Here is a 24,664-nt window from a genome sequence, read left to right as displayed (position 1 = left end):
AGCTTTCGGAGGGCCGCTCTTTCATCAGGGAGCTACCTGACAAAGGAGCAGCGCTGTGAGTGCTTCCAAATAAACCTGTTTGGTGTCCTGTGATTTTTGACTTTGTCCACCCCAGTCCAACACTGACACCTCCACATCACTATCATTGAAAGCAGTGCGTTCCAGTCGCCACTCCAGGGCCCTAGTGATGCAACATTTCCAACACGGTACAAAAGATGGATTATGCTTCCCTCTTTGCAGTAGAACAGGTTTCATTCTATTAGTGAAGTCTTTTAGCCTTTTTTAAAAATTAAAATGTTCTTGAAATAAAATTACAAGAGCATTGTGGCTTTAATGCTTGGATGGTGTTTTTTTGCAAGAGGTGAATCTGATACAATGGAGATTATTATGGGACTCTTGTGCCCTGTCAGATTGTTCATTTTTATTTTGTTAATGAAAAGCATTAATTGATGTACAGCTAACTGATTTCAGTTCATGCCATTCAGCTGTTGCCTTGTATTTAATGACTGGAAAAGTGGGCGTTTTGCACAGAGGATGGTTGCAGTAGGCTGCCAGGAACCGTTTCAGTTACAGACCCTGTCTTCGAGATTGAGCGAAGGTGGCTTGCAGGGGCTGTGACGGTGACTTGCCGGGGCTGTGACGGTGACTTGCTCATGCTGCAATATTCAAACTGAGCCGAAGCTAATATGTCAAGGCAGAGTTGGGAAGGTTTCTCATGTCATTCATCACACACCAGATGTCAGCTGATTTAAAAATAGCCACTCTTCTGAAATTGCGACAGGATTCTTGTTGGCAGGTGATTTTTTTATTTGAGTGTGTGTTTTTCTTACTGACCTTTCATGTGATTCTGATCACCAAACATCATAATTGTCACACGGAGAAACCAGACAAGACAAAACTCAAACAGGAATACAATATGGAGGCAGTGGCCTAGTGGAATTATCACAGGACTGTTAATTCAGGGACCCACATAATGTTCTGCCACGTCAGATTGAATCCAATAAAAATCTCGAATTAGGAATCTATTGAAGACCACAGGTTCATTATTGATTGTTGAAACAACTCATCTGGCTCATTTAATGTCCTTCAGGGAAGGAATCTGCCCTCCTTACCTGGCCTGGCCTACACGTGACTCCAGACCCACAACAATGTGGTTGACTCTCAGTGATGCCCTCATGCTGGTTTAAAAAAACACTTCCAGGTCTAATCCCAGCAGCTGCGGAATGAGCGTGAGCCTGAAATTGAGTGCCTGCATGTTCTGCTCAGCCGTGAGCAGGATCTCTTTGAAATTCAAGAGCCATTTGTTCCCTAGTTGGTCAGAAAGTGCCCACATTTTAGGGCTGGCGTTGGTTTCTGAGAAATGGAAAGCCGTTTGGCCTTCCCTGGACATCTGACATCGTCGGATCACCTTTATTCCCTCGGTACCAAATTTGTAAATCCGGGTTTTGAAGTCTTCGGTTGTCACCCCCTTCCCAACTACGTTTGGACAGGGTTGGGGAGGGAAGAGTTTGGAATTTCCATCTCCTCCGCGAGGCTAATGCCTAAGATGTCCTAATGTTAAGACTGACGAATATCCTTTAGGGAAGGAAATCAGCCATCCTTACCTGGTCTGGCCTACATGTGACTCCAGACCCACAGAAACGTGACTGGCTCTCAATTGCCCTCTGGGCAATTAGGGATGGGTAAATAAATGCTGGGCCCAGCCAGTGACATCATCTACCATGAGTGAATAAAAAGAAGTGGAACTTGAATTGTTGGACAAGGATTGAGATGTTGGGATTATATGCAGAGGAATGTAAGTTAAGTTTTAATTGAGTTTGTTTTTAAATGACGAATTTTAACATGATGAATGGCGAAGGACTATTTTCTTTTGTTCAGCAGTGGCTGCCCAGGAGATGTCACGCTAGAATTGTAGCCAAAAGATTAGTGAATACAATTCATTACAATTGATTTATTTCATTTCACTGAGGACTGTTGGGAATATGGGTTTGGCTTGCAGGGAAGGGTTGAGGTCAGTGACTGATGGATCTAAAAAGAGAAAGTTAGGTAAATATTAAAAAACGGAGGAACATTCGGGAGCATAGACGGAGCAGTGGGATTCAGTTTGGATTGTAACAAAGAACTGGCCCAGAATTAAAAGCAGAGGACTTATTCCACTCACAGCGCCAGGGACCCGGGTTCAATTCCCGTCTCAGGCGACTGACTGTGTGGAGTTTGCACATTCTCCCCGTGTCTGCATGGGTTTCCTCTGGGTGCTCCGGTTTCATCCCACAGTCCAAAGATGTGCAGGTTAGGGTGGATTGGCCATGCTAAATTGCCCGTAGTGTTAGGTAAGGGGTAAATGTAGGGGTATGGGTAGGTTGCGCTTCGGCGGGTCGGTGTGGACTTGTTGGGCCGAAGGGCCTGTTTCCACACTGTAAGTAATCTAATCTAATCTAATCTAATCTACTGTAAACATCAGCCCGACTGTTGACCAGTTGATTTTTAAAACTTTCCCTCCTGGGATGTGGGCATCACTAGCTGGCTATCCCTCCTTAATTACTCTTAAGGTGAGCTGCATTTGGACTACTGCAGTGTACTCATTCAATTCCATTCAATGAATGTTTCAGTAGTGCCTACTGTAGTGACCAGATTAGATTTCCATCTTCGAGAGCTCATATATGCACAGCGAGCTTTTCCTTTCTAGCTGCTTGTTGGAACTGGTTCTGCCCTTCCCAGCCAGTGTAACCGAAAAGGCCAACAGGTTTGCTTGTTCCCCAAAACCCTGACAAGCTGCTCTCAAACAGTAGGGACACTGGGCTGAACTTCTAACAACTGCCCGGGACACACACTGTTTCTTAATTTCCAATCCCGGGGAGAATTGTCAGTCTCTGAGGCCTTGTATTTTAGACCAGCCGTCTATCCTTGGTGCTCTGACAGTACGTTTCCTCCCCAGTGTATTAAATAAGTGTGTGAAAAACGCTGGCTAATGGGATGCTATGACCAAGGGTTAATTCCTATTACAGGAAGCAGTGTAAGGGGTAGTACGTTTGATGCATGCATGACTGTCAATGGCCATGTGTCTGATTGTCAGGGAAATCTGTCTGCTTTCCCTTTCCTGGCAAATCACACTGGGCAAGTATCACCTGGTTCATGATACACCATCCTTTACCCTCCTGTACCCGGCTGTTACTGATACACCATCCTTTACCCTCCTGTATCCTGCTGTTACTGATACACCACCCTTTACCCTCCTGTACCCTGCTGTTACTGACACACCACCCTTTACCCTCCTGTACCCTGCTGTTACTGATACACCATCCTTTACCCCCCTGTACCCTGCTGTTACTGATACACCCTCCTTTACCCTCCTGTACCCTGCTGTTACTGATACACCATCCTTTACCCTCCTGTACCCTGCTGTTACTGACACACCACCCTTTACCCTCCTGTACCCTGCTGTTACTGATACACCATCCTTTACCCTCCTGTACCCTGCTGTTACTGATACACCATCCTTTACCCTCCTGTACCCTGCTGTTACTGATACACCACCCTTTACCCCCCTGTACCCTGCTGTTACTGATACACCACCCTTTACCCTCCTGTACCCTGCTGTTACTGATACACCATCCTTTACCCCCCTGTACCCTGCTGTTACTGATACACCATCCTTTACCCTCCTGTACCCTGCTGTTACTGATACACCATCCTTTACCCTCCTGTACCCTGCTGTTACTGATACACCACCCTTTACCCCCCTGTACCCTGCTGTTACTGATACACCACCCTTTACCCTCCTGTACCCTGCTGTTACTGATACACCATCCTTTACCCTCCTGTACCCTGCTGTTACTGATACACCACCCTTTACCCCCCTGTACCCTGCTGTTACTGATACACCACCCTTTACCCTCCTGTACCCGGCTGTTACTGATACACCATCCTTTACCCTCCTGTACCCTGCTGTTACTGATACAGCATCCTTTACCCCCCTGTACCCTGCTGTTACTGATACACCACCCTTTACCCTCCTGTACCCTGCTGTTACTGATACACCACCCTTTACCCCCCTGTACCCTGCTGTTACTGATACAGCATCCTTTACCCCCCTGTACCCTGCTGTTACTGATACACCACCCTTTACCCTCCTGTACCCTGCTGTTACTGATACACCACCCTTTACCCTCCTGTACCCTGCTGTTACTGATACACCACCCTTTACCCTCCTGTACCCTGCTGTTACTGATACACCACCCTTTACCCTCCTGTACCCTGCTGTTACTGACACACCACCCTTTACCCTCCTGTACCCTGCTGTTACTGATACACCATCCTTTACCCTCCTGTACCCTGCTGTTACTGATACACCATCCTTTACCCTCCTGTACCCTGCTGTTACTGATACACCACCCTTTACCCTCCTGTACCCTGCTGTTACTGACACACCACCCTTTACCCTCCTGTACCCTGCTGTTACTGATACACCATCCTTTACCCTCCTGTACCCTGCTGTTACTGATACACCATCCTTTACCCCCCTGTACCCTGCTGTTACTGACACACCATCCTTTACCCTCCTGTACCCTGCTGTTACTGACACACCATCCTTTACCCTCCTGTACCCTGCTGTTACTGATACACCATCCTTTACCCTCCTGTACCCTGCTGTTACTGATACACCATCCTTTACCCTCCTGTACCCTGCTGTTACTGATACACCATCCTTTACCCTCCTGTACCCTGCTGTTACTGATACACCACCCTTTACCCTCCTGTACCCTGCTGTTACTGACACACCACCCTTTACCCTCCTGTACCCTGCTGTTACTGACACACCACCCTTTACCCTCCTGTACCCTGCTGTTACTGACACACCATCCTTTACCCTCCTGTACCCTGCTGTTACTGACACACCATCCTTTACCCTCCTGTACCCTGCTGTTACTGATACACCATCCTTTACCCTCCTGTACCCTGCTGTTACTGATACACCCTCCTTTACCCTCCTGTACCCTGCTGTTACTGATACACCACCCTTTACCCTCCTGTACCCTGCTGTTACTGACACACCACCCTTTACCCTCCTGTACCCTGCTGTTACTGATACACCACCCTTTACCCTCCTGTACCCTGCTGTTACTGATACACCACCCTTTACCCTCCTGTACCCTGCTGTTACTGACACACCACCCTTTACCCTCCTGTACCCTGCTGTTACTGATACACCACCCTTTACCCTCCTGTACCCTGCTGTTACTGATACACGACCCTTTACCCTCCTGTACCCTGCTGTTACTGATACACCATCCTTTACCCTCCTGTACCCTGCTGTTACTGATACACCACCCTTTACCCTCCTGTACCCTGCTGTTACTGATACACCATCCTTTACCTCCTGTACCCTGCTGTTACTGATACACCATCCTTTACCCCCCTGTGCCCGGCTGTTACTGACACACCACCCTTTACCCTCCTGTACCCTGCTGTTACTGATACACCATCCTTTACCTCCTGTACCCTGCTGTTACTGATACACCACCCTTTACCCTCCTGTACCCTGCTGTTACTGATACACGACCCTTTACCCTCCTGTACCCTGCTGTTACTGATACACCATCCTTTACCTCCTGTACCCTGCTGTTACTGATACACCATCCTTTACCTCCTGTACCCTGCTGTTACTGATACACCATCCTTTACCTCCTGTACCCTGCTGTTACTGATACACCACCCTTTACCCTCCTGTACCCTGCTGTTACTGATACACCACCCTTTACCCTCCTGTACCCTGCTGTTACTGATACACGACCCTTTACCCTCCTGTACCCTGCTGTTACTGATACACCACCCTTTACCCTCCTGTACCCTGCTGTTACTGATACACGACCCTTTACCCTCCTGTACCCTGCTGTTACTGATACACCACCCTTTACCCTCCTGTACCCTGCTGTTACTGATACACGACCCTTTACCCTCCTGTACCCTGCTGTTACTGATACACCACCCTTTACCCTCCTGTACCCTGCTGTTACTGATACACGACCCTTTACCCTCCTGTACCCTGCTGTTACTGATACACCATCCTTTACCTCCTGTACCCTGCTGTTACTGATACACCATCCTTTACCTCCTGTACCCTGCTGTTACTGATACACCATCCTTTACCTCCTGTACCCTGCTGTTACTGATACACCATCCTTTACCCCCCTGTGCCCGGCTGTTACTGACACACCACCCTTTACCCTCCTGTACCCTGCTGTTACTGACACACCACCCTTTACCCTCCTGTACCCTGCTGTTACTGACACACCACCCTTTACCCTCCTGTACCCTGCTGTTACTGACACACCACCCTTTACCCTCCTGTACCCTGCTGTTACTGACACACCACCCTTTACCCTCCTGTACCCTGCTGTTACTGATACACCATCCTTTACCTCCTGTACCCTGCTGTTACTGATATACCACCCTTTACCCTCCTGTACCCTGCTGTTACTGATACACCATCCTTTACCTCCTGTACCCTGCTGTTACTGATACACCATCCTTTACCTCCTGTACCCTGCTGTTACTGATACACCATCCTTTACCCTCCTGTACCCTGCTGTTACTGATACACCATCCTTTACCCTCCTGTACCCTGCTGTTACTGATACACCACCCTTTACCCTCCTGTACCCTGCTGTTACTGATACACCATCCTTTACCCTCCTGTACTCTGTTGTTAAATCTGAAGGTAAGAATTAATCAAATACCGCGTTTAATTATATAAACAATGAAAACCATTGGCATTTCCTAGATATGGAAATCGTCGCGGCTTACGCCAATGTTCACTGATTGCTCAGTTCTGTTTGACCTTGTACCGTTGTCGGAGTGGTTAGTCAGTGCGGCTCGAACTCTCTGTGTAACAGTTAAGAGCTGGCACCTATGAGAATAGGGACAATTATGTTTCTTGTGTTAATCATTCCAGTGTGGGGACTGTGCTTGACATATCACTGGAATTGTGTGGCAGTTGGAAGGTGAGAAGCACGTTGCTGTATAAACATGCTGCACCTGATTTCCCTCTCTCCCTGTCCTTTTACAGATCGCCTTTTTTACATCTACACGTCCGGCACCACGGGTATGCCGAAAGCGGCCATTGTGGTACACAGCAGGTACGTGTCGAGACTGAGCAGCACAGCAGGGAGCAGTGGGCTGTTTCCGCTCTGACCGTTCACACCTTCCCCTGGCAATGTTGACAGATTAACAAGAGGGGAGATAGCAAAAGGTTTGTTTTTGGTGGATTACGGTCCGAATACATTGCTTGAGAAACAAAATCAGCCGCAACTTTGCAAGAGAATCGGATGAGTACTGAACTGGGTGGGGCTGGGGGAGGGGGAGTGAGGTTGGACAGCTCTTTCAGAAGTGACAAAGCGGCCCTGTTTTTGTGCTCTGTCATTTGGTGCACCTCAACAATGGGAACGTCGTTATTCACCAAGGCGTTAAGTTGAACCTTTGTCTCAGGTTTTAACACCCAGCGACATGAAGGATGACCCAATGCAGCAGAGCCTGGATGGGGAGTTCTCGCCTCAGTTAGTTGACCTGCTTGCTCTGTGAGATACAAAGCCCTGCTTTTTTCCCTCCATCCTCCTCACCAGCGGGTGTGCTTGCTTGTAGGTACTACAGGATGGCTGTGTTTGCGTATTATGGATTCCGAATGAAGCACGATGACATTATCTACGACTGTCTGCCCCTGTATCATTCAGCAGGTAAGAAGTCAGGATATCATTCCTGCTGATCAGAGTGTTGACCATTTGGTGGTGTTAATTTGTGTGATAGTTATGGTATGAGGTGGTGCAGCAAATACCTGGTCAGCCTGGATGAGTTGGATCAATGGGTCTGTGTCCATGCTGTACTGCTCGATGACTCGACCTGCACGCCCCAGTCCACCAGTCTTTTGGTGCCTGGACATCATTGCCTTCCATCTCCCTATTCCCACGTCAGATTCTCAGCTTGACTGAGGAGAAAGTGAGGTCTGCAGATGCTGGAGATCAGAGCTGAAAATGTGTTGCTGGAAAAGCGCAGCAGGGCAGGCAGCATCCAAGGAGCAGGAGATTCGACGTGTCGGACATAAGCCCTTCTTCAGGAATCCCGAAACGTCGAATCTCCTGCTCCTTGGATGCTGCCTGACCTGCTGCGCATTTCCAGCAACACATTTTCAGCTCTTAGTTTGACTGACCCAAGTGGAATCACTGATTGAAGCTTCCACTCAGAGAAGGTCCCTCTAACGATAGGAGAACACATTCTATTTATTACTGTTCAGATAAAAACAAAGGACTGCAGATGCTGGAAATCGGAAACAAAAACAGAATTTGCTGGAGAAACTCTGCAGGTCGGGTAGCATCTGTGGAAAGAGATACAACATTAACATTTCGAGTCCGGTGACCCGGTTCTGACGAAGGGCCGCTGGGCCCCAACTGTAACTCTGCTTTCCCTGCACAGACGCTGAGTTTCTCCAGCAATTTCTGTCTTTGTTTCTTGTCTTCATTATTATTTTGCATCCATACAGTTTCTCACTTGTTGAGAGTGTGGTGCTGGAACAGCACAGCAGGTCAGGCAGCATCCGAGCAGCAGGAGAAGCAATGTTTCAGGGCAGACCCCTTCATCAGGAAAGGGCTCTGGCCCGAAATGATGATTCTCCTGCTCCTCGGATGCTGCCTGGCCTGCTGTGCTTTTCCAGCACCACACTCTCAACTCTGATCTCCAAACGTCTGCAGTCCTCAGTGTCTCACCTGTGTCAGGTTGCAGTGGATTGAGCTCAGTTGAACATCTCATGGAACGGATGGCACCTCCAACACTGCGTCATTCCCTCAGCACTGGACTGGAGCACTGCCCACATGATCACCCATGTCTCTGCCTTGGGCGTTAAGCTAAGGCTCATGTTACTGAGTGACGTGGGAGAGTAATGAATGGAAATGGTGAACAGTCTCCGATGCATTAAATTGTTCCATGTTTCTTCCAAAATATCCCAGCTAGTAGAACAGACCAGAAGAATCTCTTGCTTTATTTCAGAATTCCTGCATATTATTTAGCTTTCGCATAATCATTTCAATCCTGGAGGGTTTTGAAGTAAATTCGCCAAGTATATACCTGGGTGCTGTTCATGACAATGAAATGCTTAACTCTCCCAAATTCCAGCTTTGTCTCCCTCCTTCCAATGTGAAGTATTATCACACGAGAGATCCCTCACAATTCAACAAGGATAGGTGCTACGTTGCAGCTAATAAAGTCTTCAGTCCGTGAACTCTTTCATCATCCGTTTACGCCTCGAGTGTGATTATATCTCACATGCTCGGAATTCCTTGCATTTTGGGAGCAGACTTGTCTCTGAATCTGTAAACTGACATAAAAGCAGAAGGCAGTGCACTCATAAACTCTGTTCATCCAGAATCTGGGCATCTTGCAATGCCTATTTTTAATTAAAATTGTTATGAAGCAGAGGTATACTTAAAAAGCCAGCATGGAAATAATTTATTTACAGTTACAACCAACTGGAATGGATAGCAAAGCATGGGGCCTATATGAATGAACAATAGCTTTCATTGACAAAGCATCTTTAATGTCGTTAAAATGTCCCAGGCATGTCACTGGAGCATTCTCCAACACCGAGCCCTGTGTGTTGTAACATCAGCTGCCCAAAATCGAGGTGCGAGAGGATGTTAACGAAAGGTGAGGTGGAGAGGTTTGTGGGGGCAATTCCACAGCATTTAGGAGCTTCGAAACTGAGGGTGACCACTAATATTGAAACAACGGAGAGACCATAATCTGAGGAGTGCGGGTACGCAGGGGCTTGTAAGGCTGGCTGAGTGTGGGCTGAAAATGTGTTGCTGGAAAAGCGCAGCAGGTCAGGCAGCATCCAAGGAACAGGAGATTCGACGTTTCGGGCATAAGCCCTTCTTCAGGAATGGCTGAGTGTGGGGTCACACAAGTGAGGGGTTATGGTTTCAGGGATAAGAACTATCACCAAAACATTGACAACATAAAAGAAAAAACTTCCTCATTGGACTTATCAAACAAGCATCTTGTGCCTTGGAGATTACACCCACACGTGATCCGCAGGCTTCCCTGTGCCAACCTGTTACTGAGGTTTCAGTGCAAGCGAGAGTGTTTTTGTTTTGAAAGGATGTGTCCCCATTCTGTCAACAGGCAACATTGTTGGTGTGGGACAGTGCATCCTGCACGGCCTGACTGTGGTGATCAAAAAGAAGTTCTCAGCGAGTCGATTCTGGGATGACTGCGTGAAGTACAACTGCACTGTGAGTGTTTACAAGCCTCTCTCTGTGCTGTGCACACTCGGGGGTTTCTGTTCCCTTCCAGCTCAGCACCCACATCTCCCCCTCACCCACACTGGCCTGGCTTCCTGCCTGGTTGCCCTGAAAGTGCTCAGGAACAGGATTGTGTGAGAAAAAGTATAGCCCGCAGTCGGCCATTCAGGCCTTCAAGCCTATGACCATTGAATAAGGTGGAGGATGATCTATTTCCACTCCACTCCACTCCACTTCACTGGCCCAATCCCCATGTTTCTTGACTCCGTTAATACTTACAAAATGTCAGCCTTGAATATCTCACAATGGCAGACGTGTTGCAATATAGAAGGAGGCCGTTCAACCCATTGCGTCTGCACTGGCTCTCTGAATGAACACCTCATCTACAGCTATTCTCCCACCTTCTCCCCATAATCCCCCTTGTTCCTTTTAAATGACCATTTGAGGTTTTCCAAAGAAAATTAATTGTACCTGTCTGCACACCACTCACAGGCGGTTCATTCCAGATCACAGCCACTTAGCCGTAGAGTTATAGAGGCGGACAGCACAAAAACAAATCCTTCGAGCCAACTCGTCCGTGCCCACCAGATATCCTAAATTTATCTAGTCTGATTTGCCAGCATTTGGCCCATATCCCTCTAAACTCTTCCTGTTCATGTCCCCATCCAGATGTTGTAATTGTACCAGCCTCCACCACTTCCTCTGGCAGCTCTTTCCACACACACGCGCACACACACACACACACACACACCACTCTCTAAATGACAAAGTTGCCCTTCAGTTCTCTTTTTAAATCTTTCTCCTCTCACCTTATACTTACGTCCTCTAGTTTTAGATTCCTCCCATCCCAGGGAAAAGACCTTGTCCATTTATGCTATCCATGCCCCTCATGATTTCATAAACCTCTATAAGCTGGGAGTTTTTGTTGCAAACGTTTCATCCCCTTTCACAGGAGGCTCCCAAGCACTGAAGATGTCACCTAGAAAGGGGACGAAACGTTTGCAACAAAAACTCCCAGCTCGGTGAACAGAACCACAGCAACGAGCACCCGAGCTAAAAATCTTCTCCCAAACTTTGAAACCTCTATAAGATTACCCCTCAGCCTCCGACGCTCCAGGGAAAACAGCCCCAGCCTGTTCAGCCTCTCCCTGTAGCTCAAACCCCCCAACCCTGACAACATCCTTGTAAATCTTTTCTGAACCCTTTCAAGTTTCACCACAACTTCCCAACAGCAGAGAGACCAGAATTGCATGCAGTATTCCCAAAGCGTTTTAACCAATGTCCTGTAACAGCTGCAATCTGACATCCCAAACACTGATCAATAGAGGCATGCGCACAAACACTTTCTTCACTGTCCTGTCCTACTTTCAAGGAGCTTTGAACCTGCACTCCAAGGTGTTTTTGTTCAGCAACGTTCCCCAGGACCTTACCATTAAATGTACACGGCCTGCCCATCTTTGCCTTTCCAAAATGCAGCACCCCACATTTATCTAAATTAAAGTCCATCTGCCAGTTCTTGGTCCATTGGCCCATATGATCAAGGTCCCATTGTATACTGTCCACTAAAGCTCCAATGTAAGTGTCATCTGCAAACTTACTAACTATACCTCCTATGTTCACATCCAAATCATTTATATAAATGACAAAATACTACTGGTTACAGGGCTCCAGTGTGAAAACACCTGACCACCACCACCCTCTGTCTCCTGCCTTCGAGCCAATGTTGTATCCAAATGGCTAGTTCTCCCTGTATTCCCTGTGATGTAACCTTGTTAACCAGTCTCCCATAAACAAGCTTGTCCAACGCCTCCCTAAGACCATATAGAGATGTCCATCACTCTGCCCACAGCAATCCTCTTTGTTACCTCTCCAAACAACTCCGTCAAATTAGAGAGATGATATCCCACGCACAAAGCCCCATGTTCAGTCCTTGCTTTTCCAAATGCATGTAAATGTCCGTCAGAATCCCCTCCAACAACCTGCACACCACGTCTCTGCTTGGATGTTAATATGTGACAGTTGCTCTTCAGATCATCCAGTACATTGGCGAGATTTGCCGGTATCTCCTTAACCAACCGGTCCGCCTAGCTGAAAGCCAGCACCACATCCGTATGGCGATAGGTAACGGCCTGAGACCCTCGGTCTGGGAATCCTTCACCAGTCGCTTTCGCATCAAGCAGATGGCAGAGTTCTATGGGGCAACTGAGTGCAACTGTGCCATCGCCAACCTGGATGGCAAGGTGGGTCCTCACTCTGGAACTAGCCCAGGCTCCCCAATGGGATGTTTATTTTGGGGGTGGGCAGTGAATGAGAGAATGGCCATTAGGAATTTTGAAGGATTTGAGAAGAAAGATTCCATTGACCATTTTGGGATCAGGATTGAAACACATGCCATTGCAATTAAGGGTCAAGAGTGTGGTGCTGGAAAAGCACAGCAGGTCAGGCAGCATCCGAGGAGCAGGAGAATCGGTGTTTCAGGCATAAGCCCTTCATCAGGATTTCTGACCTGCTGCGCTTTTCCAGCACCACACTCTCGACTCTGACCTCCAGCATCTGCAGTCCTCACTTTTCCCATTTGATAAGGTTCCCCATGGTCGGCTCATTCAGAAGGTCAGGAGGAATGGGAATCAGGGGAACTTAGCTGTCTGGATACAGAATTGGCTGGCCAACAGAAGACAGCGAGTGGTAGTAGAAGGAAAGTATTCTGCCTGGAAGTCAGTGGTGAGTGGTGTTCCACAGGGCTCTGTCCTTGGGCCTCTGCTGTTTATAATTTTTATTAATGACTTGGATGAGGGGATTGAAGGATGGGTCAGCAAGTTTGCAGATGACACAAAGGTTGGAGGTGTTGTTGACAGTATAGAGGGCTATTGTAGGCTGCAGCGGGACATTGACAGGATACAGAGATGGGCTGAGAGGTGGCAGATGGAGTTCAACCTGGATAAATGCGAGGTGATGCATTACGTACAGGATTAAGGATAGGATTCTTGGCAGTGTGGAGGAACAGAGGGATCTTGGTGTGCAGGTACATAGATCCCTTAAAATAGCCACCCAAGTGGACAGGGTTGTTAAGAAAGCATATGGTGTTTTGGCTTTCATTAACAGGGGGATTGAGTTGAAGAGTCGTGAGATCCTGTCGCAGCTCTATAAAACTTTGGTTAGACCGCACTTGGAATACTGCGTCCAGTTCTGGTCGCCCTATTATAGGAAAGATGTGGATGCTTTGGAGAGGGTTCAGAGGAGGTTTACCAGGATGCTGCCTGGACTGGAGGGCTTATCTTATGAAGAGAGGTTGACTGAGCTCAGACTTTTCTCATTGGAGAAAAGGAGGAGGAGAGGGGACCTAATTGAGGTATACAAGATAATGAGAGGCATAGATAGAGTCGATAGCCAGAGACTATTTCCCAGGGCAGAAATGGCTAACACGAGGGGTCATAGTTTTAAGCTGGTTGGAGGAAAGTATAGAGGGGATGTCAGAGGCGGGTTCTTTACACAGAGAGTTGTGAGAGCATGGAATGCGTTGCCAGCAGCAGTTGTGGAGGCAGGGCCATTGGGGACATTTAAGAGACTGCTGGACATGCATATGGTCACAGAAATTTGAGGGTGTATACATGAGGATCAGTGGTCAGCACAACATCGTGGGCTGAAGGGCCTGTTCTGTGCTGTACTGTTCTATGTAATTAAGGTATCAGTTTGGCCTCATATGCTCCTAAGATGCACACTTAGCTCTCTTGTTAATGTTAGTTATTCCATACAGAATCAATGTTCGCCTCCTGTTTTTTTTTCTCCAGGTAGGGGCCTGTGGGTTTAACAGCCGCATCTTGCCCCAGGTCTATCCTATCCGTCTGCTGAAGGTTAATGAAGATACCCTCGAGCTTATCCGAGGTCCCAATGGGCTGTGTATCCCCTGCAAACCAGGTAATCATCAGGATTCGCAGTTGCCAAAGAGCTAATCCATCCCAGAGGGATTTTCTAGATGGGTCTGTGCTGGTGTTTCCAGTCACCAGTGTCCCCAGCCCAGCCCCATTCACTGCAAAAGCAGCACACAGTTCAGGATCGGCCCTGCAGCTTTCATGGAGCCGAGCTCAGCTCGCCCGGCCTCACTCTCCTGGGAATCCTGAGGGCCAGAACAGAGTGGGAGCGCTTTCCAATTCTGAGCTGAACTCAAAACAAGGACTCAGCTGTTAGAAAGACTAGCGTGATGTACCTGCTGTACTGATTAGAATGACGCCAACCAGGGTGGACCTCATACAATATCAGTTCCCTGATTGGGGCTGTTCCAATCGGGGAGCCCTGGCTGACAGATACAAACAGGAGGGTCGGGGGTACTGCTCACTTTAGGAGCCAGCTCTGAGCGAGCTGGGTCAGTGTCACGCACTGTGTGTGTAAATAATGGGTGACTTGGTGATGGGATACTGGCCTCTGTGGAGTTATTTCACCTGCTATTGTGTGAAGTTGTCACCATCTAGTGGCGTTGAGCAGAATTGTGCCTGATGTTTATTACATAATGAAGGCACTTAATTGGAAGGGTTTGTAAGTAAACCAATCCCACATCGCTCTGTTGTAAATGCCAGGCTTCTTGTATTTTTCCGCCCCCTCCCAACCTCCTTGCAGGCCTTCACTGTTTAGATTGATATGTAAGGCATGTGTAAAGAAGCCGTGGTGTTTTGCTATCAGGGCGGTGGTTTTCTGCAATCCTAAGTGTTTGTCTCCCAGATATCATTGTTGCAGCCAACCTTCCCCTGAAACTAGGACACAATGTTCTTGTTTCACCTTCTCCATCCCGCGTCAGGAATTATAGAATATTGACAGAGGTGCAACGAGAGAAAGAGATCTTAAAAGAATCTGACTGGATTTCCAAAAGTGTTTTTTTTCTAATTTATTCAGAGTGTTGCTGGCTGGGCCAGCATTCATTGGCTCTCCTTAATTTTCCATAAGAGGACAGTGCCTTTGTGCGGTCCTTGGGGTGTGTGGACTCCCATCGAGAGTGTGGTGCTGGAAAAGCACAGCAGGTCGGCACGGTGGCACAGTGGTTAGCACTGCTGCCCCACAGCACCAGAGACCCGGGTTCATTTCCCGCCTCAGGCGACTGACTGTGTGGAGTTTGCACGTTCTCCCCGTGTCTGCGTGGGTTTTCTCCCACAGTCCAAAGATGTGCGGGTCAGGTGAATTGGCCTGTTTCCACACTGTAAGTAATCTAAACATAGGTCAGGCAGCATCCGAGGAGCAAGAGAATCGACGTTTCATCAGAAATGAGGCTTGTGGGCCGGGGGGGGGGGGTGCGCTGAGAGAGATGAAATCTGTGTATGGACAGCCACAGGAAGAGGGATCCAGGAGTTTGACCCAGTGACAGTGAAGGAACATCAATTATGTTTCCAAGTCAGGAGTGCGGCTTGTCAGTTGACTGTGGTGCCTTTTGGAACACCTCAAAAGCCCAAAAGGTACGACAGAGGTGCTCAAAAGTCCTTCCTCTCTGTGTGTGAATGCACTTATCCAGCCAGCTCACTGCAGTTCCAGCCCAGGACCCTACACTGAGTGGAATCTCCAGTGAATTTCTCCAACCTTTGACCTTTCTCTCCTTCTCTTGAGCCAGGTGAGCCGGGGCAGTTGGTGGGCCGCATTAACCAGCAGGACCCCCTTCGCCGGTTTGATGGCTACGCCAACGAGTCTGCCACAAGCAAAAAGATTGCATACAACGTCTTTAAGAAAGGAGACAGCGCCTACCTGTCAGGTACAAACCGTGGTAAAAATACAACTAATGGCACACAGGGTGAGCACAGCAGGTTCTCTCTTGCTACCCGTTTCATCCATAACTCATTAACACATTTGCCTCGGAGTCAGAAAGTCTAAGTTCCATCCTTAAGATCGAAACAAAGCCCCTGCTGCCTTGCTGTAACAGTGCTGTCTTCCAGGTGAGATGTGAAGCCAAGGCCTAATTCACCAACCCGCCCACCCCACCTCAAGGGACGTGAAAGATCCCCCAGTCCCACTTGGAATGAGTTGGGTGAGGAGTGATCTCCCTGGTGTTCAGGTCAATATTTATCCTGTAACCACCGTTGGTTAAAAGTGATTGTCGTCATTCTCTCCTTGTTAGAGATGGTAGCTTGCTGTGCCCAAGTGGTTGCCATGTGTCCCATGAGTGCTTGCAACACTTGACAAAGCCTTCATTGCCTGCAAAATGGCATCCTGCACGTGATTGCTTGTTTCAGTGGGATACTCTCCTCTCTGTCCGAAGCTCATTCATTCAAGGGCATCACAATCGCAGAAGGAACAGTGACGCTCCAACGTGGTATCAATGGAACATTGAACCCTGGCCCTGACTTACCCTCAACTTAATGCCTCCTCTCCCAGAGCATTGTTCGAAACCACCCAAAGGTCCTGGCTTACAAGTTGGTGGGATTGCAGTCAGCATTTGCTGGCAGGAGAGTGGCTATGCTCTGTGGCCCTGTTAGGTTCCGGTAATCCTGCCCAGGAGTTCTTCAGTTGTTTATTTGATTTTCCGATCTTGTCTGCTGAGTGAGTTGAACGTGAAGCGTTCGTGTTTCTCGAGTGGGATGTTCCGGTGTAATTCCGGAGTGCCTTGTAATTCTCCCTGTGTGTTGTCTGTGGCTCGCAGGTGACGTGCTGGTTATGGACGAGCTCGGCTACATGTACTTCAAGGACAGGAGCGGCGACACTTTCCGCTGGCGAGGGGAGAATGTGTCAACCACCGAGGTGGAGGGCTGCCTGAGTCAGCTCCTGAACCTGACCGATGTGGCAGTGTACGGGGTGGAAGTGCCAGGTAGGCAGCCTCTTCTGATCTCCTCACCCTTCCCCTCCTTCGATCCTGGGTTCAGTACTCCTCAAGCACTGTTAGGCAGAGCGTGGAAACTCTGCCACAGGATGCCAGGCAACTCCGTTTCTCTCTCATAGATTGCAGAAAGGCTGTTTTGAGAATCAAGGGACACGGTCGCTGGATGAGGGGACAGCTATTTAGGATTGAACTGAGGATGAATATCTTCACTCAGAGTGGCGAATCTGGGGAAAGATCTGCTGCCGAAAGTTACGGAGGCTATTAGCGAGTTTTGAAAAGATTTATACCTCAGGTTGAGGTTCTGGATGTAGGTTTGTTCGCTGAGCTGGAAGGTTCGTTTTCAGACGTTTGGTCACCACTCTAGGTAACATCTTCAGTGGGCCTCCGAATGGTGGCATGGCCCGCTGTCTATTTGTGTTTAGGTTTCCTTGGGTTGGCGATGTCATTTCCTGTGGTGGTGTCATTTCCTGTCCTTGATGGAGGCGATGTTCAAGGCTGAGATTGTTAAAGGATACAAGGATAGTGGGGTAAACAGGGGGGTGAATGAGAAGATCAGACATAGTCACGTTTGAATACAGAGCAAGCTCAAAGATCTGCTCTGGCTCGTACTACTTAGGTTTATCTGAACATGACTTAGCTGCTAATTGGAACCCATCCTTGATGAAGTGCTGCTTGGCTGCTTAATCATGTTGCTATTGTAGGTGCGACACAATCATGGTAGGGAGCCAGTTCCAGGATTCGGAGCCAGCCACACTGAAGGAACAGCGAGATATTTACACATCAGGATGATGAGTGGCTCAGAGGGGAACTTGTAGGTGGGAGTGTTCTATATACCTTAGGCCCTTGTCCTTCTAGATGTCAGATGTTGCAGATTTAGGAAGGTACAGTCAGAAGAGCCTGGGTGTTATTTCAGTGTATCTTGTAGATGGTACACTCTGTTCCTATAGATGGTGCCCCCTGTTGCTATCGATGGTGCGCTCTGTCCCTATAGATGTTGCTCTCAGTTCCTATTGATGATGCACTCTGTTCCTATCGATGGTGCCCTCTGTTCCTATAGATGGTGCCCTCTGTTCCTATAGATGGTGCCCTCTGTTCCTATCGATGGTGCGCTCTGTCCCTATGGATGTTGCTCTCAGTTCCTATTGATGATGCGCTCTGTTCCTATAGTTGGTGCACACTATACCTATAGATGGTACACTCTGTTCCTATCGATGGTGTGCTCTGTCTCTATAGATGTTGCCCTCTGTTCCTCTCGATGGTGTCCTCTGTTTCTATCGCTGGTTCCCTCTGTCCCTGTAGATGGTGCCCTCTGTTCCTATCGATGGTGCGCTCTGTTCCTGTAAATGGTGCGCTCTGTTCCTGTCGATGGTGCGCTCTGTTCCTGTCGATGGTGCGCTCTGTTCCTGTAGATGGTGCCCACTGTTCCTATCGATGGTGCCCTCTGTTCTTATCGATGGTGCACTCTGTTCCTGTCGATGGTGCCCTCTGTCCATATCGATGGTGCCCTCTGTTCCTGTCGATGGTGCCCTCTGTTCCTGTAGATGGTGCCCTCTGTTCCTATATGTGGTCCCCACTGTTCTTATCACTGGTGCACTCTGTTCCTATCGCTGGTACGCTGTGTTCCTATCGATGGTTACGTCTGTTCCTGTCGATGGTGCGCTCTGTTCCTGTCGATGGTGCGCTCTGTTCTTGTCGATGGTGCGCTCTGTTCCTGTAGATGGTGCCCTCTGTTCCTATCGATGGTGCGCTCTGTTCCTGTAAATGGTGCGCTCTGTTCCTGTCGATGGTGCGCTCTGTTCCTGTCGATGGTGCGCTCTGTTCCTGTAGATGGTGCCCACTGTTCCTATCGATGGTGCCCTCTGTTCTTATCGATGGTGCACTCTGTTCCTGTCGATGGTGCCCTCTGTCCATATCGATGGTGCCCTCTGTTCCTGTCGATGGTGCCCTCTGTTCCTGTAGATGGTGCCCTCTGTTCCTATATGTGGTCCCCACTGTTCTTATCACTGGTGCACTCTGTTCCTATCGCTGGTACGCTGTGTTCCTATCGATGGTTACGTCTGTTCCTGTCGATGGTGCGCTCTGTTCCTGTCGATGGTGCGCTCTGTTCTTGTCGATGGTGCGCTCTGTTCCTGTAGATGGTGCCCTCTGTTCCTATCGATGGTGCGCTCTGTTCCTGTCGATGGTGCGTTCTGTTCCTGTCGATGGTGCGTTCTGTTCCTGTCGATGGTGCGTTCTGTTCCTGTCGATGGTGCGCTCTGTTCCTGTCGATGGTGCGCTCTGTTCCTGTCGATGGTGCGCTCTGTTCCTATCGATGGTGCGCTCTGTTCCTATCGATGGTGCGCTCTGTTCCTGTAGATGGTGCCCTCTGTTCCTATCGATGGTGCCCTCTTCTTCTCGATGGTGCGCTCTGATCCTATCGATGGTGCACTCTGTTGCGATCGATGGTGCCCTCTGTCCGTATCGATCGTGCACTCTGTTCCTGTCGATGGTGCCCTCTGTTCCTCTCGATGGTGCGCTCTGTTCCTGTCGATGGTGCGCTCTGTTCCTGTCGATGGTGCGCTCTCTTCCTGTCGATGGTGCGCTCTCTTCCTGTCGATGGTGCGCTCTCTTCCTGTCGATGGTGCGCTCTCTTCCTGTCGATGGTGCGCTCTCTTCCTGTCGATGGTGCGCTCTCTTCCTGTTGATGGTGCGCTCTGTTCCTATCGACGGTGCGCTCTGTTCCTCTCGATGGTGCCCTCTGTTCCCATCGGTGTCGTCCTCTGTTCCTATCAATGGTGCGCTCTGTTCCTATCGATGGTGCGCTCTGTTCCTATCGATGGTGCCCCCTGTTCCTGTAGATGGTGCCCTCTGTTCCTATTGATGGTGCGCTCTGTTCCTGTCAATGATGCCCCCTGTTCCTATTGATGGTGCGCTCTGTTCCTATAGATGGTGTGTTCTGTTCCATTCGATGGTGCCCCCTGTTCCATTCGATGGTGTCCTCTGTTCCTGTAGATTGTGCGCTCTGTTCCTATCGAGGGTCCGTTCTTTTCCTCTCGATGGTGCGCTCTGTTCCTACAGATGGTGCGCTCTGTTCCTACAGATGGTGCGCTCTGTTCCTACAGATGGTGCGCTCTGTTCCTACAGATGGTGCCCTCTGTTCCTACAGATGGTGCCCTCTGTTCCTACAGATGGTGCCCTCTGTTCCTATCGATGGTGCCCTCTGTTCCTCTCGATGGTAAGCTCTGTTACCATCGATGGTGCGCCCTGTTCCTATTGATGGTGCCGTCCGTTCCAATCGATGGTGCCCTCTGTTCCTGTAAATGGTGCCCTCTGTTCCTGTAGATTGTGTGCTCTGTTCCTATCGATGGTGCCCTCTGTTCCTGTCGATGGTTCGCTCTGTTCCTGTCGACGGTATGCACTGTTCCTATCTATGGTGCTCTCCGTTCCTATCGATGGTGCCCTCTGTTCCCATAGATGGTGCCCTCTGTTCCTATCGATGGTGCCCTCTGTTCCTATCGATGGTGCCCTCTGTTCCTATCGATGGTGCCCTCTGTTCCTATTGATGGTGCGCTCTGTTCCTGTCGATGGTGCCCTCTGTTCCTTCAATGGTGCACTCTGTTACTATCGAAGGTGTGCTGCGTACCTACCGATGTTGCGCTCTGTTACTATCGATGTTGCCCTCTGTTCCTCTCGATGGTGCGCTCTGTTCCTCTCGATGGTGCCCTCTGTTACTATATGTGGTTCCCCCTGTTCCTATCACTGGTGCGCTCTGTTCCTATCGATGGTGTCCACTGTTCCTATCGATGGTACCCACTGTTCCTATATGTGGTGCGCTCTGTTCCTATCGATGGTGCGCTCTGTTCCTTTCGACGGTGCGCTCTGTTCCTATCGACGGTGCCCTCTGTTCCTATCGACGGTGCCCTCTGTTCCTATCGACGGTGCCCACTGTTCTTATCGACTGTGCGCTCTGTTCCTATCGACTGTGCGCTCTGTTCCTATCGATGGTGCCCCCTGTTCCTGTAGATGGTGCGCTCTGTTCCTGTAGATGGTGCGCTCTGTTCCTGTCGATGGTGCCCTCTGTTCCTGTCGATGGTGCGCTCTGTTCCTATTGCTGTTGCGCTCTGTTCCTATCGATGGTGCACTCTGTTCCTATCGATGGTGCCCTCTGTTCCTGTCGATGGTTCGCTCTGTTCCTGTCGTCGGTATGCACTGTTCCTATCTATGGTGCCCTCCGTTCCTATCGATGGTGCCCTCTGTTCCCATCGATGGTGCGCTCTGTTCCTGTCGATGGTGTACTCTGTTCGTATAGATTGTGCCCTCTCTTCCTATCGAAGGTGCCCTCTGTTCCTATCGAAGGTGCCCTCTGTTCCTATCGAAGGTGCCCTCTGTTCCTGTCGCAGGTGCCCTCTGTTCCTATTGATGGTGCCCTCTGTTCCTCTGGATGGTGCGTTCTGTTCCTGTCGATGGTGAGCTCTCTTCCTATCGAAGGTGCCCTCTGTTCCTATCGAAGGTGCCCTCTGTTCCCGTCGATGGTGCGCTCTGTTCCTGTCGATGGTGCCCTCTGTTCCTATCAATGGTGCACACTGTACCTGTCGATGGTGCCCTCTGTTCCTGTAGATTGTGCATTCTGTTCCTATCAGGGGTGCCCTCTGTTCCTATCGCTAGTGCCCTCTATTCCCATCGATGGTGCCCTCTGTACAATTGATGCTGTCCTCTGTTCCTATCGATGGTGCCCACTGTTCCTATCGATGGTGCCGTCCGTTCCAATCGATGGTGCCCTCTGTTCCTGTAGATTGTGCGCTCTGTTCCTTTCGGGGGTGCGCTCTGTTCCTATAGATGGTGCCCCCTGTTCCTATAGATGGAGCCCTCTGTTCCAATAGATGTTGCTGTCTGTTCTTATAGATGTTGCCCTCTGTTACCATCGATGGTGCCCTCTGTTCCTGTAGATTGTGCATTTAGTTCCTATCGAGGGTCCGTTCTTTTCCTATCGATGGTGCCGTCTGTTCCTCTCGATGGTGCCCTCTGTTCCCATCGGTGTCGTGCTCTGTTCCTATCGATGGTGCGCTCTGTTCCTATCGATGGTGCGCTCTGTTCCTATCGATGGTGCGCTCTGTTCCTATCGATGGTGCGCTCTGTTCCTATCGATGGTGCGCTCTGTTCCTATTGATGGTGCGCTCTGTTCCTATCGATGGTGCCCCCTGTTCCTGTAGATGGTGCGCTCTGTTCCTGTAGATGGTGCGCTCTGTTCCTGTAGATGGTGCGCTCTGTTCCTGTCGATGGTGCGCTCTGTTCCTGTCGATGGTGCGCTCTGTTCCTGTCGATGGTGCGCTCTGTTCCTGTCGATGGTGCGCTCTGTTCCTATTGCTGTTGCGCTCTGTTCCTATCGATGGTGCACTCTGTTCCTATCGCTGGTGCCCTCTGTTCCTATTGATGGTGCGCTCTGTTCCTGTCAATGATGCCCCCTGTTCCTATTGATGGTGCGCTCTGTTCCTATAGATGGTGTGTTCTGTTCCATTCGATGGTGCCCCCTGTTCCTGTCGATGGTGTCCTCTGTTCCTGTAGATTGTGCGCTCTGTTCCTATCGAGGGTCCGTTCTTTTCCTATCGATGGTGCGCTCTGTTACTATCGCTGGTACCCCCTTTTCCTATTGCTGGTGCGCTCTGTTCATCTCGATGGTGCGCTCTGTTCATCTCGATGGTGCGCTCTGTTCATCTCGATGGTGCGCTCTGTTCATCTCGATGGTGCGCTCTGTTCCTACAGATGGTGCGCTCTGTTCCTACAGATGGTGCCCTCTGTTCCTACAGATGGTGCCCTCTGTTCCTACAGATGGTGCCCTCTGTTCCTATCGCTGGTGCCCTCTGTTCCTATTGATGGTGCGCTCTGTTCCTGTCAATGATGCCCCCTGTTCCTATAGATGGTGTGTTCTGTTCCATTCGATGGTGCCCCCTGTTCCATTCGATGGTGTCCTCTGTTCCTGTAGATTGTGCGCTCTGTTCCTATCGAGGGTCCGTTCTTTTCCTATCGATGGTGCGCTCTGTTACTATCGCTGGTACCCCCTTTTCCTATTGCTGGTGCCCTCTGTTCCTGTCGCAGGTGCGCTCTGTTCATCTCGATGGTGCGCTCTGTTCATCTCGATGATGCGCTCTGTTCCTCTCGATGGTGCGCTCTGTTCCTACAGATGGTGCGCTCTGTTCCTACAGATGGTGCCCTCTGTTCCTATCGATGGTGCCCTCTGTTCCTATCGATGGTGCCCTCTGTTCCTCTCGATGGTAAGCTCTGTTACCATCGATGGTGCGCCCTGTTCCTATTGATGGTGCCGTCCGTTCCAATCGATGGTGCCCTCTGTTCCTGTAAATGGTGCCCTCTGTTCCTGTCGACGGTATGCACTGTTCCTATCGATGGTGCCCTCTGTTCCTCTCGATGGTGCGCTCTGTTCCTCTCGATGGTGCCCTCTGTTCCTATATGTGGTGCGCTCTGTTCCTATCGATGGTACCCACTGTTCCTATATGTGGTGCGCTCTGTTCCTATCGCTGGTGCCCTCTGTTCCCATCGGTGTCGTCCTCTGTTCCTATCGATGGTGCGCTCTGTTCCTATCGATGGTGCGCTCTGTTCCTTTCGACGGTGCGCTCTGTTCCTATCGACGGTGACCTCTGTTCCTATCGATGGTGCCCACTGTTCGTATCGACTGTGCGCTCTGTTCCTATCGACTGTGCGCTCTGTTCCTATCGATGGTGCCCCCTGTTCCTGTAGATGGTGCGCTCTGTTCCTGTAGATGGTGCGCTCTGTTCCTGTAGATGGTGCGCTCTGTTCCTGTCGATGGTGCCCTCTGTTCCTGTCGATGGTGCCCTCTGTTCCTGTCGATGGTGCGCTCTGTTCCTATTGCTGTTGCGCTCTGTTCCTATCGATGGTGCCCTCTGTTCCTCTCGCTGGTGCCCTCTGGTCCTGTCGACGGTATGCACTGTTCCTATCGATGGTGCCCTCTGTTCCTATCGAAGGTGCCCTCTGTTCCTGTCGTAGGTGCCCTCTGTTCCTATTGATGGTGCCCTCTGTTCCTCTCGATGGTGCGTTCTGTTCCTGTCGATGGTGAGCTCTCTTCCTATCGAAGGTGCCCTCTGTTCCAATCGATGGTGCGCTCTGTTCCTGTCGATGGTGCCCTCTGTTCCTATCGATGGTGCACACTGTACCTGTCGATGGTGCCCTCTGTTCCTGTAGATTGTGCATTCTGTTCCTATCAGGGGTGCCCTCTGTTCCTATCGCTAGTGCCCTCTATTCCCATCGATGGTGCCCTCTGTACAATTGATGCTGTCCTCTGTTCCTATCGATGGTGCCGTCCGTTCCAATCGATGGTGCCCTCTGTTCCTGTAGATTGTGCGCTCTGTTCCTTTCGAGGGTGCGCTCTGTTCCTATAGATGGTGCCCCCTGTTCCTATAGATGGTGCCCCCTGTTCCTATAGATGGAGCCCTCTGTTCCAATAGATGTTGCTGTCTGTTCCTATAGATGTTGCCCTCTGTTACCATCGATGGTGCCCTCTGTTCCTGTAGATTGTGCGTTTAGTTCCTATCGATGGTGCCGTCTGTTCCTATCGATGGTGCCCTCTGTTCCTTTCGAT

At 49.7% G+C, this 24,664-nt stretch overlaps 1 protein-coding gene across 2 annotated transcripts in view; it reads left to right on the top strand.

The window, feature by feature from the left end:
* The window catches only part of slc27a1a (solute carrier family 27 member 1a), a 149,290-nt gene that overhangs the window by 23,474 nt on the left and 101,152 nt on the right, over positions 1 to 24,664 (top strand). For both annotated transcript variants that reach the window (XM_060854894.1, XM_060854895.1), the window contains exons 5-11: positions 7,067 to 7,136; positions 7,639 to 7,730; positions 10,168 to 10,277; positions 12,317 to 12,526; positions 14,075 to 14,201; positions 15,877 to 16,014; positions 16,900 to 17,064. In XM_060854894.1, coding sequence (XP_060710877.1) covers positions 7,067 to 7,136; positions 7,639 to 7,730; positions 10,168 to 10,277; positions 12,317 to 12,526; positions 14,075 to 14,201; positions 15,877 to 16,014; positions 16,900 to 17,064 — 912 coding nt within the window. The remainder of the gene's footprint in view (positions 1 to 7,066; positions 7,137 to 7,638; positions 7,731 to 10,167; positions 10,278 to 12,316; positions 12,527 to 14,074; positions 14,202 to 15,876; positions 16,015 to 16,899; positions 17,065 to 24,664) is intronic.

This window comes from Hemiscyllium ocellatum, chromosome 45, assembly GCF_020745735.1.
Source record: "Hemiscyllium ocellatum isolate sHemOce1 chromosome 45, sHemOce1.pat.X.cur, whole genome shotgun sequence".
Lineage (NCBI taxonomy): Eukaryota > Metazoa > Chordata > Chondrichthyes > Orectolobiformes > Hemiscylliidae > Hemiscyllium > Hemiscyllium ocellatum.
Note: the sequence above shows the minus strand (reverse complement) of the source record. Positions and strands in the feature narration are given on the sequence as shown.